Below are 14,896 nucleotides of genomic sequence, written 5' to 3'. Positions count from 1 at the left end.
TGTCTCTCTTTATCTTTCTATCCTTTTTCCCCAAGAATATGTAGGTGACTATGGAAGGGGACCCTTTAGTCTCCATAAGAGAAAACAAAAGCTGGAAAGCGAAAACTCCTACATACCTAAACCATTGGGATAGATTGGTGAGGCTAGCTGCAATTCCTTTTATTGGCAATCTCTTGGACCCTTGAGGTAGACATATGTGGCACAACCCAAATGATCCTGGTCATTCCATTAATTGCTCATTCTATTTTATTCCATGCGATGGCTTAGCCACTGAAATTGATCTATGCCACTCAAAAATATCTAGGGAAAAAGACAAAAACTTCCATGCAATATAGCATTCAAGGAGATTCCCTTGAAAAAAAAGTAATATCACATATGATGTTTACCTTAGGAAAATATGTGGGTATCTATTACAAGAAACCTCATTTTTAGTGATGTGGAAAAAGCATGGTTTTAGCTATGGTCATTATTTGTACATTAGTCAAAATAAAGTGTGTTACTCATCAACTAGGAAATGTGGTGAAATGACTTTGCATGACCTAAAATAGAGAGAGACAGATGCACAAGGAGAAAATTTTGAAGCTTGGAGAATTCTTGAAGATACCCGCAAAACTTGTTGGTTATATTTTGCAGTAGAATCCTCCAAAAAATATATTTCAGAGGGTTCCTTTTTAGTTTTAAAAATAAATTCCAATTGCACCAAGCCATTATTAGTGCAATGCCGGAGAAGATAACTAGACCGTTCAGTTGATGAGAGAGACTTTGCACATCATTAGTATCGTGGGACAAGGATTGCTATGTTAGCCTCGTGCAGATTATTATTACTTAGGGTGTTTAATGTTAACTTTATTGAAAATAGGGGATGGGGACTATTACGGTGTCATCAGGGAAGATCGATTCCTGATCTCTCCATTAGCGAGCATTGGTCATTGCCAACTTAGTAGATATATGAGGGTCTTGTAAAAATTCTTTATTTTCATCGTGTAATAAATAGGAAGATCTGTATTATCATTTATTTCTCTCACTTGGGTCTCTATGAGACTCATTTGTTCTAAATGCCTTATAAGTTTCATGGGTGAAATGTCTTATAAACAGGTTTGAGTTTTGGGCTGTAAAAAAAATCATATTAAAGGGTAAAGAGGTCATTTTAGTTTCTATTGAATTAATAATCGATCACAAAAATTATATATAATTTATTTTTCAAATGCCTATCACGTGTTCGTGAATGATGATGATATGGCCATTTGAACCAATGGTTTAGAGTCATCAAATGTCAAATTTATTATTTTTGGCCGGTTCACGAAATGTCCAATTATCGAGTAACGACACAAGAAATGCAAAAACATAGAAAACACGTGCATAAGGCAACATTCATTTCATTATGAATCGGAGGACTAAAACGTCCCTAACAATGAGTAGAGAATTGAATTTCTTTTACATCTTTTTATCGCATATTTAAGAGGGAATCTAAATCACCTTCTTGTTAAGGGAGAACAATGTGCTCCCTAGATGTTTTTTTGCCATGTAATAAATTATAAATATTAAAAAAATCTTAGTAAATCTCATGTGGGCCTCACCCCATACTGGGTGGTTACAAAGACACAATTACAAAGGCACAATAACAAAGAGCAGGGAAAGAGAGAGAGAGGGGGGGGGGGAGACCAGTTAAGGATGGACTGGACAGAAGAGGTGAGACTCTTAGAACTAACAATCAACCTATTTTTTGGAGAGTCAGTAACAAGGGAGTGGGGAAGAGTGCAAAGTCTCAAAAACACATCAAAATAGATGGCGTTCCAAATCAAATCATAAGATTTGGGATTTCGAAGTCTATCTTCTCAAGTTACGCTCCTACCATAGATGGTGGACAGTAGTAACAAAGACAAGCTTACCCATATGGTCGATAGTGGAGTTGGCAAAGTTTCTCAAGATCCAGTTTCAATCTCGGACAAAGCCAAAAGAACGCCGCGATTGGGGCCAAATGGAGCAGGGTAGTGAGCAATAGAAAAACAGGTGAGGAGAGTATAATCCTCTACATGTCCGAATTGAGTATCCAAAAGTCAATAACCATTACTTGACAGCTAGGGTTACTATCATTCCACAATGTATGGTGGAATGAGAAGCCCATTTGAGCCCACATCTCCTCAACGCATAAAATTGATTCCTATGATCATCTGTGGATCAGTGCATGTTTGCATAATTAATTGATAGGTGAGTAATTAACTATGCATGAGTCCCCACAACTACCAAAACATGAAAGAAAATGGGCCAATGAAATATCCTTGTACAAGTAATTAATTCCAACCTCATTTCACCTTTATGGATAGGTACTACAAGGTCAGATGTAGTTCCCTAACTCTCCTACTTGGGCATATCACAAATGATTCCAGTCCTTTTTCAGGTTCTCATCTGTCATCTTTCATTGGCTCATTTATGTTTGAATGGGCTTGGGCTCAACAAATCGGACGGCCATGGAAGAACCATACCTGTTTGATAAAGAGAGGTTGGTGGGGTCGGTGAGTTTTGGAGTGAAGGATGTAACATCTTAACATTATAACGTGATAAGTGGGCCTGGGCCTGGGCCTGTCAACTTCAACAGGGAGAGACAAAGAAACCGGGGTGGTTCCGGGCCCACATTTGAGACTTTTGTTTTCGTTTTCCAGTTTCCACTTGTGGAAGACAAATTCGGCGACGGCAGCCTCGTCCCCATTCCATTATTGGTAATGTTGGGTTCCCTTATCAATCAAGTTTCATCGCTCGCCCGCCCTCTGACTTCTCTACTTCCCAGGGTCTCCCCCCCCCCCCCCATCTACCTTCTTCCAGCTAAGTAAACAGAAAGACATTTAGGGCTCCAACAGGCCGGGCTTTTGTATCCCAAGCCTAGCTTTATATAGTCTAATATAAAGCTATTGTTGTCCAAACTCTAATTCAATGCCAAGAATTATTGTCCCTAACTTTAAGCCCTATAGGGCCAAGCCAAGCCCATTCCCGCTTTGATTGCCTCTATCCTTGGCCCTAACCCTGATTGACCGTATACTTGGTCCTATCCTAGATCCTAATTGGCCTTATCTCTGGCTTAATCATGGCCTTGGCCCTGATTAACCTTATACTTGGTCCTATAATTGTAATTGTTCCTAATTCATTGAGATCAAACATCAGAGACAAAATTAGGGCTAGGATTATATCCAAAATCAAGGCAATTGATCGGCACAAGTCCGAGAGGGCAAGGAGTAATCCCAGACCCGCCCTTAACCTTAGTCAAAATCAAAATATTTTAGCCCTAACCCGCGCCCTCAGGACTAAAATCTTGAGCCTAAGCCCTATTTAGGTTTAGGATGGGTTAGAGCCATCATGGCCAAACTTGCAACCCTAAAGTTAATTGCTTTCAGAATCCGAACATGTGGTCTCAACTCGAAATCTTGTATCTAGTGCACAAGGCTCCTGTGTTTTAACATGCTTGACTCAACTCAGATACAATTTGATGCGAAAGTTCGCACTAAAGGGTTTGGATAAAATGACAAATTTACGAGAATACCATAAAGATTTTTTTGCATCCACGCTTAAAAGTCTTTTAGATGTTCTTGTTATCAATATTTGGAAATAGTTTAACTTTGGTAACCTAAAATTTTGTGAGTAATCCTAAATATGTATATGGGCCATTCATATATAGCATAGAAGCTCTTAGGGAAACCTCTTGGATCTCACATGCATGTTGAAACTAAAAGACACTAATAATTTCCGGAGATTTTTTATTTTTTATTGATTCCTTTACTATAAATATCAAGGCAAAGCTTGAAATAATATACTTTGAGTAACCTTGTTCTAGGGAATATTAAACAATCATCTGTATATAAAGAACGAAAGATGTGGCTTGATTTAAACTTTAAGGTCGTAAATAAGGTTCTTTGTCTCTGTAGAAGCTAGAACACTCTTTTAAAAATTATTATTGACTAAGAAACAAAGTTGGCAACCATAGGCAGAAAGAGTAAGATTCCCTTTTAACTTCATGGATTAAAAAAATATGCAGTCATAAATTTTATACACGTAATAATCAGTCATGTGACCTTAATGCAAAATCTTAGCCAAATAAGTAATTTCTCAAAAAAGCTTTACTCTATCCGATCATATGCTAGCTTGTATGTATGTCAATTCAGGGGTCCATCAGCCAATTTTTCACTTCTTCGTCCTCTTAATATAACAAAATGTATCATGAGCAGTCATAAAAACATTTCTATGAACAAAACCAAATTTTTGCTTGGCCCTGAACTTAAGCCCTACAGGGCCTAGCCAAGCTCATTTCCGTCCTGATTGACCTTGTCGCTGGCCTTGATCGGTCATATACTTAGTCATATCCCTAGTCCTGATAGGCCATGTTTCTGATCATGTCTCTAGCCCTGATTGACCCTATACTTGGCCCTATCATTCTCATTGTTCTTAATTTATTGATATCATGAATCATGGACAAAATTAGGACCAAGATTAGGGCTAGAAGCAGGGTTAGTGTCAGGGCCAAAAATCAAGGTCGGGTCAGGACAAGCTCAACAGGCCAAAGAGTAATCCTAGACCTACCTTTAGCAGAACCAGTATATTTTAACCTTAACCCGCCCTCATGACCAAAATCTTGAGTCCAAACCCTATTCTAGCTCAAGGCGAGTAAGGGTGGCCATCAGGGCCAAACTTGCACCCCTAAAGTAACTTCGAATAATCAAAAATAAAATATTATTATTATTATTATTATTATTATTATTTTAATAAGAATTAAATTCATCCGTCAAACAACCTAATTTCAATAAATAATAAAATACCTGAAAAGCTAGCCTTGGCTTTTCAATCCAAGCTTTTCCAAATATTAATTGAATAATTGACTAAATACAACCAAAACTGTAAACTGAGCAAGGATCACCCAAGTTGAGGTCAACAGGAAGAAAGAGGGGACGTGGGGCCCACTGATTCCAGCGACTTCTAAAGTGGGTCTGGGTAAGGACCCAAGAACCGATGGAGCTACACGGCAATTCTCCTACCCTTGGATTGGAATCTTTGAAAATCTTACTTTATTTTTCCCCCTTTTCTCCTATTATTCTTATATCTTTTTTCTGATAGCCCAGACTCCAGAGTGCCCTTCGTTGCCCTTTATTCATCACAGTCAGCCCCCTGAGGCTCTGATGGCTGATGACTGATGAATCATGAAGCCCTACTACACCTACACCCACACTAGGGGTTCAAGGCTACTCAACATATGTCTTACTTCTCTTCCCTAAATAACCCTAAATTCCTTCCTTGATTTATCTCATCTTAAAAGATTATATTAAAACTAATAAATTGGAAGAGAACCTGGGATTTTTTTTTTTTTTTTTAAAGTAAGAATTGATAGGTTTTATATTAGTGGTGGGAATAATTATACATAATATAGGGAGTGTCGAATGTGTGACTTCTTCACTTAAAAGGATTGATCCTTACCAAGTAGGCAACCCTTCAATGATAAAATCCAAAAATCTACTTCGATTTAGAGAGGACAAGATAAAAGGTAATGTTTTGCATTATCCTCATGAGGAAGTGTTTTTAATTTTTTGATTAATAGTATTTTTTTACCAACATATCTTATTGAAAAAGGTTGATTTCATTTGATCATGGGGGAACATTTGATTTTGGTTTGACCTAGAGGGGTGGTGACCATATTTGATTGTCCTAATTAGAAAATTATGAGAATTCTTGATTTCTTGTGTAGGGTTATGTGCCCTTAGTCGATTGGTCTACACAAATTCAGTTCATCAAATACTTATCTGCATTTGGTATTCATATCATACATTTAGGTTCTCAATCTCAATCAAACTCAAAAATGAAGCTATTGATCGAATTGGTATGATTAAGTCTAGCGGATTACTAACCATGCTTAACTTTGGGCAAAGGATCGGACGATCCATATATCATCGACTTCTCTTCAAAATTTTCTAATTACTGCATTTTTTTTTCCCTTTTTTGGGTGAATTTTTTTTTTTTTTTGAGTGAACATGATTTAATCATATAAAATTGTAAGTTTAAATGGGTTGATTGGCATTTATGCCCTTTCTTAATTCTTTCTCTATCACATTTCCATTTCTGTCAATGTTTCTTTCTTCCTCAATTTCCATTAGTGGTCTTGCGCGTAATTTAGAGAGAGAAATTGGAATACTTTTTCGATTTGGTTAACGTGGGAGGGATTGCTGTGTAGGAAAGAGATTGTGTTTATTTTTAACCTCTGTTCAAACCTCCTCTCTTACACTTCCATTTTTCGCTTAAATCTTATAACGACAGGAGGGAGACACAGAGACTAACAGTAAAGTCTCAAAGAGAAGGCAAGAGAGTAATAAGTAAAGCAAAAGGGTTAATGGGGAGAGGGAGAGAAAGGGAGAGAGAGGGAGAGAGAGAGAGAGAGGGTGTGTGTGTTCGTGTATCTGAACATGAATGATTGAGTGAGAGAAGCGCTAAGAGACCTTAAGGCCAGGGCTTTTTGCTAAGCTTTCTCAAGTCTTGCCTCGTCTATGCTGTATTGGGCACTTGGGTTTGGGGGATTTAAGTTTTGGGTTCATCTTTTCAACACCCTCTTTGCCTTTTGACAACCAGAGCTCTTTTGTGGTTTTTCTGGGAAAGAACCCAAATTCTGGTTTCGATGGGGAGAGATGAACAGTGAAGCTAGACTGTTATTTGTAGCTAGCTTTAAGGAAAGATCGGGCAAGTTCCGACCACCAGCAAAGGAGGGGAAAGAGTTGAAGGCTAATTAAGAAAAGGTATGTGGGATCTCAACGACTGGCCTGATCGGAGGAGTGAAGAGATGTCTGAGGGTGAACCCTCACTTGATGGAGATGATGAAAAGGGAAAAGGGGTTGGATCGGTTTCTAACGACAATTCGAGCTCTTCTGCTTTGGTTATTGAAGACGGATCGGAGGAAGAAGAGGAAGAAGGCGGCGATGGGAAGAAGAGCAGTAAGATCTTCGGTTTTCCTGTGACGACCCAGAACGATAACAATAATAGCAACGAACAGGTGGTGACACGGCAGTTTTTTCCTAGGGAGGAACCGGAAATGGGGATAACCCAGAGTTCTGCTTCCGTTCCTTTTCCAAGGTCTCACTGGGTTGGTGTTAAATTCTGCCAATCTGAACCTCTCTCTGCAACTGCTAAAGCCGCCGAGGTTTCGCAGCCAATGAAGAAGAGTCGCCGGGGGCCCAGGTCTCGAAGCTCCCAGTATCGTGGTGTGACTTTTTACAGGAGAACTGGCCGTTGGGAGTCTCACATATGGTTCTGCTTCTTTCTTCCTTTCTCTGCCTTCAACCAAAATTGTTCATTTGTTTCTTATTTAGCTCGTTTTTTTCTTGAATTGCAGGGACTGTGGAAAACAAGTTTATCTGGGTATGTTGGTAATAGAATCACCATTTTGAGAAATTGTTTCTTGATTATTCCCTTCTTTTTTCAGTTACTGATACTGAAATGGACATGTTCTTTGGTTCCAGGTGGATTTGACACTGCTCATGCAGCTGCTCGGTAAACTCTGTTATTTTCTCTCTGTCTACCTATTTGGGTTTTTTTTGTTCTCCTTCTTAAAATCAGTTCAAAATTCTTTTTTACAGTGCCTATGACAGAGCAGCGATCAAGTTTCGGGGAGTTGAAGCAGATATAAATTTCAGTATTGAAGATTATGAAGAAGATATGAAACAGGTATGTGTTTGTTTCCATGAAATGGGGAGAGAATGGGAAAGATACACGCTTATCGCCACATCCGGCGCTTATCTTCTCTGTTTTAGTTTTTTTTTTATGCTTGCTTTATTAATTAAATATTCCTTTTGGCCCAACATGAACCAAACACTATCTTGGTGGCTCGGTATAGAAGGTTAAAGATGGGTTTTTGCAACCTACGAAGTACGAGCTCTACAGACTTAATCAGCTAAAATAGCAAAAAAAAATTTATTAATGAAAAGCTTTCGTCTTTGATCGTATGGGTTTATTGCTTTCGATGGATCTTGATGAAGTAGTTTTATTGTGATCTGGGGTGACAGATGAAAAATTTAACGAAGGAAGAGTTCGTACATGTACTTCGCCGCCAAAGCACCGGCTATCCGAGAGGAAGTTCGAAATTCAGAGGTGTTACCTTGCACAAATGTGGAAGATGGGAAGCTCGAATGGGCCAGTTCTTGGGAAAAAAGTAAGCAAAACCTTAGTGCCCTAGAACTGGAAATTCTAATTCTCTGTCTAATCTCAATCACTTGCAGGTATGTGTATCTGGGTCTATTTGATACGGAGGTTGAAGCAGCCAGGTAAGTTCCTGGGTTCAGTTCCTTTTTGGCTTTCAAGGGTTTTAGTGTTTACTGCTAACACTGTAATCTTTAATAGGGCTTACGACAAAGCTGCAATCAAGTGCAATGGGAAAGAAGCTGTGACTAACTTTGATTCTAGCATTTACGAGAACGAGCTCAATTTGTCAGGTATCTCCTATTATGTAACGCAAGATTGGTCCTGATTTTGATTATTTTGTTTTCCCTTTTAAAAATATGGACATTTGAATCTAGGCAACGATGCCGAGCACAACCTGGATTTGAGCTTGGGCAACTCAGCCTCCAAAAGAGACGCTGTTGAATCGAGGGATGACAATCGACCAAGCACCACCATGGATTATCAATCCTCTTCTTCGCCAATGGCGTTTGAAACAAATTGGGGAACTTGCAACCAGGGTTTCAGGCACCTCCAGGTGACCATCACCAACTTTTCAACTTGAAATGAATTTATTAAAGAAAAGTCTGAAATTTTACTCTCGATTAGAGTAGGCTAACAATTACAAGCTGGTTTGGATGAGCAGGCGACGAGTCACAGCAGTTTTCATAGAAAAGATAGGAGCAACGAAGGAGAGGGTTATCGGCTACTTAGCCACACTCGCATTCAATCCCCGACTGTCTCCTTTTTCAAGCCCAATGAGTTGCAGCGAAATGGGGAAGCTTCAGCAGTTCACGTCATGCAACATCACTACCATCCTCTAAATTATCAAGTGGGTGTGATTGACTTTTGATCGATGAATTGGTTTGGTTTCTTATATCTTTCTTTGTTTATAATTGTGTTTATGTCTCTTTTGTTGCAGTTTGAGCTTACGAGTAATGGTGATGGAGGAGGGCTGTCTCTAGCTCCTGGAGGAGACACACAGCAACATCAGTTTGGTTGGAACAACAGAGGGGGCAGTAGCACTAATCGTGTTAGTGGTGGCTGGGCAGCTTCAACTGCTGTTGCTGGATCACCCCAACTGTTCACAACCCCTGCAGCATCATCAGGATTCCCATCATCGTCCATAATAAACCCTCAGAGCTGGCTGCAGAAGAATGACTTGCATTCTCTCATGAGACCCACCTGACAACCACCCCTCCTTTCTCCCTAACAAGTCTTTCTGCTGTGCCATCTCTCTCTCTCTCTCTCTTTCTCCCTCCCTCCCTCCCTCCCTGTTGCACTTTTCCTTGTGAGTTTCTTCACTGAAGAAGACTTCATGCAAACATCTGTCGGTTGGAATTGATACTACCAACTCCATGTTTTCAATCATGGAAACGTGTAGCGCTTGCCACTTTTCTTCTGTTCGTCACTTTCTTTTGGACAGTCTATGAAAAAGAGACCAAACAACCTACGCCGAGGCGCCGAGGGCCCAAGCCCCAAAGGTCCCAAAGGTCCCAAAGGCCACAACCCCAGGCCGCAAAAGAGATTTAGGTCTGTGCAGTAATCAATGTTTTAACACATTTGGAGCTCATCTCGTTTTTGGGGATATTGGGTCGCTGGTCAAACAAAACCACCTACAAACGAATTTGGATCTGACACAACTCCTGAGCTAATCTGATTTTGGGTTTTGGTGCGTTCTGCTTCCCCAAATCGAAGCTTTCAGGCTCGCTGCTTTCCCCTTTCTTTTCTAATCGTATTGTCTATATTTATGGTCACTTGAGCATTATTATAATGATACTGATATATTAGGCCATCTTCTACTGTTGTTGATTGGTCATTTGCAGAGCAGTGAAGTGTGTTCTGTGCCCTCTAATTTTTGAATGGGTTTGTTTCAAGGCGTTTCATCTAACCCAAGAAAGCTACTTCTTTTGTACCCTCTCTTGTATTTCCTAGAATACACATGGGAATATAAGGGCAAGATTCTCTGAATTGCGAAGCTTATTTCCATTTCTTGTGCCTGTAAAAATCTGCTGCCCTTTTTTTAATTTTTGTTTTTGAAATTGATAGTCCCTTCCATTACTTACATCTCACTGATGACTGATGAGAACTCTGCCCCTGAGAGAGTTCTCATCAGTATAGCATTTAAGGGAATAAATGCCATCATTAATTAAATTTCAAAGAGCTAGAAAGAGAGTGAAGGATCTGGGTTACTGGGAATATGGTTTTGACGTTTTGTCTCTTGGGGGTTGATGACCGGATGAGGTGTTGTGTCGCTGTCGAGGTTGTCCTTGAAATCAGTTTCACGGAAATTGCAGTCAGAGCCGCTATTATGACGAGAGAGACCCAACATGGACATGAGCAGCTTAGCACAGCACTTCCGTGCTGGAAAAAATTGGCTTACGGTTCTCTCATCCACCACCCTTCAGTCTTCTCTCTCTCTCTCTGTTGATGATGTGAATGAGAAAAAGACTAATGTGAAATGGTGATGAATTCAATCCCACATATGTTTATTTGAATTCGGCTCTTCTCTGTCGTATGTTTTCTTTTTCTTGGTTTTCTACAAGGAAGCATTTGTATATATTAAGAGTTACCATTATATATACTCTGAGCAAAAATTGAACCTATGATCCATTCACTAAGAGACAATCATTTTTAAAATCAAATTAGATAATATATCTTTGATGAACTGGCTGAAATTTGGAACTCTTTGTGCCCCTTGAAGTACAGTCAATTGTCAAAGATATCAAATTTGTCTCTCTACATCTCAATTTTTGCTATTTTCCTTATTATTTTAGAAAAGTGAACTCTTATACAAAAAAAAAAGAAAAAAGATGTGAACTGTATTACTCATTCTCTAGCTAGAAAGGCCATTTTCATCTCCTTTGCCCATTGCGCTTTGTACTCATGATGTCTCGGCTTTCACCTTTGAATGATTGTTGATTTACCAAAAAAAAAAAAGAGCCGATCATTGCCAACAGAATCAACCTATGATGGTTCTTTATCTTTTTTTTTTTTTTTTTTTTTTAAGGCAATTAATAGTATACTAATTAAAAAGGGAAATACACAATACTACATATGATAATAGACAAACCCTCATGCATCATCAACGACGATGCCTCTTGAGTTTTTGGGGTAGGGATTAGGAAGAAAAGAGATTTCAATATTAGTAGTCACATAACTAGCCAAATAGTTTGCCGCCGCCTTAATCTCCCATAAATGATAGCCACCACCCTTCCGGAGGTTTGATCCAAATAAGCTGGCATTCACGAGGATGAATAAAGAAAACAGTAATATCCCAAGAGTAGAAAAATTCATGGTGTACCAAAGAATCTCCCACTTCACAATCAAATGTATCGTAGTGGCCATGAGTATCAGCGATGATATGGTTCTCCATCGTATGTGGCCTTTTGTCCATTGACCACCAAATGGTTAACATGTGGGCGGGGAAATTTCAACCTCTGGATGGGAAGGTTGAAACATAATCATTTTGTTTCAAAATGGTTGAGACAAAATCAACCTATTCTTAAAAGGTATGATTCCTCTTCGTCTAGTAGCTACAATTTTACTAGTCCATGCATCGCCTGTTACACAATCGGGTGGACAAAACAAAGAACAACACAGGATGAGAGGATCTGGATCTATGCTTCCTAGGGTCACAAAAAAATTAGCAATCATTTCATGGACAACCAAAGATAATTGGCGGAAATACATGCACCTCAAAACTATGGCAAATTAGCAATGATCCTCGAAAATGTCTCTTAAATCAAGATTAGATAATTTCATAATTCTTAAATTTTTCTAATCTCTTGCTACTTTACAGTATTATGCTTTGTACAATACATACCTAAATTTCATCTTCTTTCTTCTTTTGTGGATTCCTTATTGTTCTTCGATTCATTATTATTTTTTATAAGATGTAGGAAAAAATTCTAATAATTAATTATGATTCTAACATAAAAGAAGACAACTACCAAATTAGTTTTGAAATCAAATAATTTTTACTGTAAAGCTAAAAGAGGCCTAAATGGCTGCTTTTATGTAGATTGGGTGACATGAGGGATTTGCAGGCACAAGAGATCTGTTTTGTTGGGTTGTTCTTGATTGGTAGTTTCAAGAGTTTTTATAGTGGTGGGTGGGGCAGAATAGCTTGTTGGAGCTCTCAAAGTATGTTTTGCTTTTTTCCAATATTACCAAGTACTACTCATTTGTGTTGTGTTGTTTGTCTGGTTTCAATGAGAAAGGCCCCTACTATTGAGATATTACTATTCTATCACCATTTCCACTAGTCCTTTTTTTGGGGTTCAAATCTAAAACTACAAATTCACAATGTCTCTTGTTTTATTCACAAACTTTAGTGGTAAATTATTTGATACTATATTGTATTAAGGTGACTAAAATAATCAAAGATGTTAATTATACATTAAAGAAACCTTAATCAATCTATCTATCTACCTCAAATTCTCTTAACATCCAAAACATGAAAACACCAATCTCCTTTAATTAATTATTTAATCATATGATTTTGTATTAAAAAAAACAATAATTATGTAGTGAGATGATGGAGCTAAGTGGACGACAAGGAAAGAGGTGTAATGGTTTTGCTTCGATAAGCAGTGACATCATCACATTTTTTTAAAAAAATTAAAAAAATTAAATTAGTGATTCTTTGCTTCTCTTACTTTTGGCTAATAATGTTTCTATACGATTCTGAAAATGTTAAAATAAATAGAAATAATAGAAATGTATAATTTTACAAAACTCTACGCTGGATGAAAGATGTATAGCTCCTAAATATATGGTGGAGGAATATAAAGAAGACTATAATCCGTTATCTTAGCAGGTAGAGAATCCCAAATCAATTAATAAACCCTAGCTTATTAGGTTTTCGGTCATGGTTCAATATTTTTTTTCGCTTTATATTTTAGAATTTGATATACAAAATATAATACCGGAATATATATGATATGGGAAAATTTATACCGAACTGGGTCTACCTTCGGTTCAATCTTTGACTCCGGTCGAGTACGGCTCATCCATGGTAGGGTTCGGACGTCTAGTTGAATCAATAAGAAGGAATCTTGCGGTTCCAAGGATGAACGTGACTCGAAGATTTTGGGATACATGATTGATTTATAAATGGTTACTGCTACTATAAAGAATGGACAATCGTGTTAAACATATAAACTACCACTGATGCGGGGGAGAGATCGTGCCTCAAGAGGAAACTGCTTTCGCCCCTGAAAAAAAGAGCTGAAACCCTATAATTGGACGGCCACTAAGATGGATCAAGAAAGAATCCAATGACCGAGAATAAGAGGTAAAACTTATATAAACAAGTAGCTAGCCTACAAACAAAGAAGGTATCTGAATCGTTTTCCAGATTATTATATTCAATTTTTGCTCTGCAACTCGGCAAAGCTTTGTTATCAGTTCCATAACCGACTTAGCCTTCCGAGGTGGCCTCCCGATTCCACGGTCAGGCCACGTCTAACACCATTTTACAGGTGATTCCACAAGTATCTCAAGGCTGAGTAGATTTTGGATGCATCAATATATAATAAGGGCATGAATTGTTCCATTTGGTCTAATTTAGATTTGGCTCCATTAGTTTCAATTTGTATTTCCAAAAATCAAAACCTAACCCATTTTAAGGATCATTCAATTTAGGTTTAATTTGAGTTACCTTGTGTACCATAAATGCATTTTAGGCACCTAGAATTTCTCGAATGATATAATTCTTAAACCCCATTTATTTTTACTAGTACGATCAACTAAGTATACTTTTTCCTTAAAATTTTAAGGATCAAAAGTAACTAAACAAAGTGGTCCTACATGGTACCTTGTACCTCACAAATACAAACACCACTTATTACAAGATTTAAAGACATAAGGACTAAATTAAGGTCCCCTTGTCATCTTCCTCTTCTAATAGAGACTTTGCATTCCAACCAAGTGGTCCACCTTGAAAACCCACATCTATCTGACCAAAACCCACCATGAAATGTTTAAATTATTGGAATATATGATTTAGGAAACTAATAATAATACAATAATCGTTTGATTTACATCATGGATGACGTTTTTTTCTATATTTATCATATAACATCATCATCATAATCACCTTTTAAGGTTATTATATTCATTGTGTTCTTTGTACTTATGATCTAATCTTTTATTAATTTAAGTTTAAGAGACCCAATCTATTGTACTATATTGCTAATAACTTTTTTGTGTACTTTGCATTAACGACAGAATATTATATACTTTTAAAATACAAATTAATGAGTTAATTTGTCAACTTTCATAATAAAGTATAAGAAACATCTTTTTGTACATAATTAACTATGAAAGTTGACACTAAGTGGGAAAAAATTTCCAACTATATAATAGAGGTGAAATCCTTAGTTGCTGTCAATAGTTTTAACGATAAAGAAATCATCACTTTATCTTGATTTTGAAATAGTTGATGTTTTCTAACTTCTCATATAAGTCATGCTGGCACATCTTTCTATTCTTTAGTAAAAATATTAGCACAAATTTTGTATAAAAATAAATGAGATTTTCATACATGGTTGGGTTATTATTGGTATAATATACAATATGTTTTAATTGTGCATGTACAAAATCTTGTACACATATTTCTTTTTCTTTTTAATTTTAATTACTAAATTATTATATAAGTATGAAAGTTTTAGTCATATGTGGGTTTCTATTCTTTTCTTCTTTTTTGTCCAAATTT

At 37.5% G+C, this 14,896-nt stretch overlaps 1 protein-coding gene across 1 annotated transcript; it reads left to right on the top strand.

Moving 5' to 3' along the window:
* Positions 1 to 6,165: 6,165 nt before the first annotated feature.
* On the top strand, positions 6,166 to 10,164 carry LOC149018076 (AP2-like ethylene-responsive transcription factor TOE3). Its single transcript, XM_089152406.1, has 10 exons — positions 6,166 to 7,269; positions 7,355 to 7,380; positions 7,482 to 7,512; positions 7,599 to 7,686; positions 8,025 to 8,170; positions 8,238 to 8,282; positions 8,359 to 8,450; positions 8,535 to 8,713; positions 8,822 to 9,007; positions 9,098 to 10,164. The coding sequence occupies exons 1-10, from the start codon at positions 6,764 to 6,766 to the stop codon at positions 9,362 to 9,364; spliced, it is 1,566 nt and encodes a 521-aa protein (XP_089008532.1). The 5' UTR covers positions 6,166 to 6,763; the 3' UTR covers positions 9,365 to 10,164.
* The last annotated feature ends 4,732 nt before the right edge of the window (positions 10,165 to 14,896 follow it).

Source organism: Hakea prostrata, chromosome 4 (genome assembly GCF_041222555.1).
Source record: "Hakea prostrata isolate BN-2017 chromosome 4, UWA_Hpros_2, whole genome shotgun sequence".
NCBI lineage: Eukaryota > Viridiplantae > Streptophyta > Magnoliopsida > Proteales > Proteaceae > Hakea > Hakea prostrata.
Note: the sequence above shows the minus strand (reverse complement) of the source record. Positions and strands in the feature narration are given on the sequence as shown.

Excerpts from the sequence above, each read along its gene's own strand:
- LOC149018076 (XM_089152406.1), top strand. The coding sequence starts at position 6,764 with ATGTGGGATCTCAACGACTGGCCTGATCGGAGGAGTGAAGAGATGTCT. Across the intron at positions 8,714-8,821 it reads AGGGTTTCAGGCACCTCCAG|GCGACGAGTCACAGCAGTTT; the intron begins GTGACCATCACC and ends TTGGATGAGCAG. Across the intron at positions 9,008-9,097 it reads ACCATCCTCTAAATTATCAA|TTTGAGCTTACGAGTAATGG; the intron begins GTGGGTGTGATT and ends CTTTTGTTGCAG.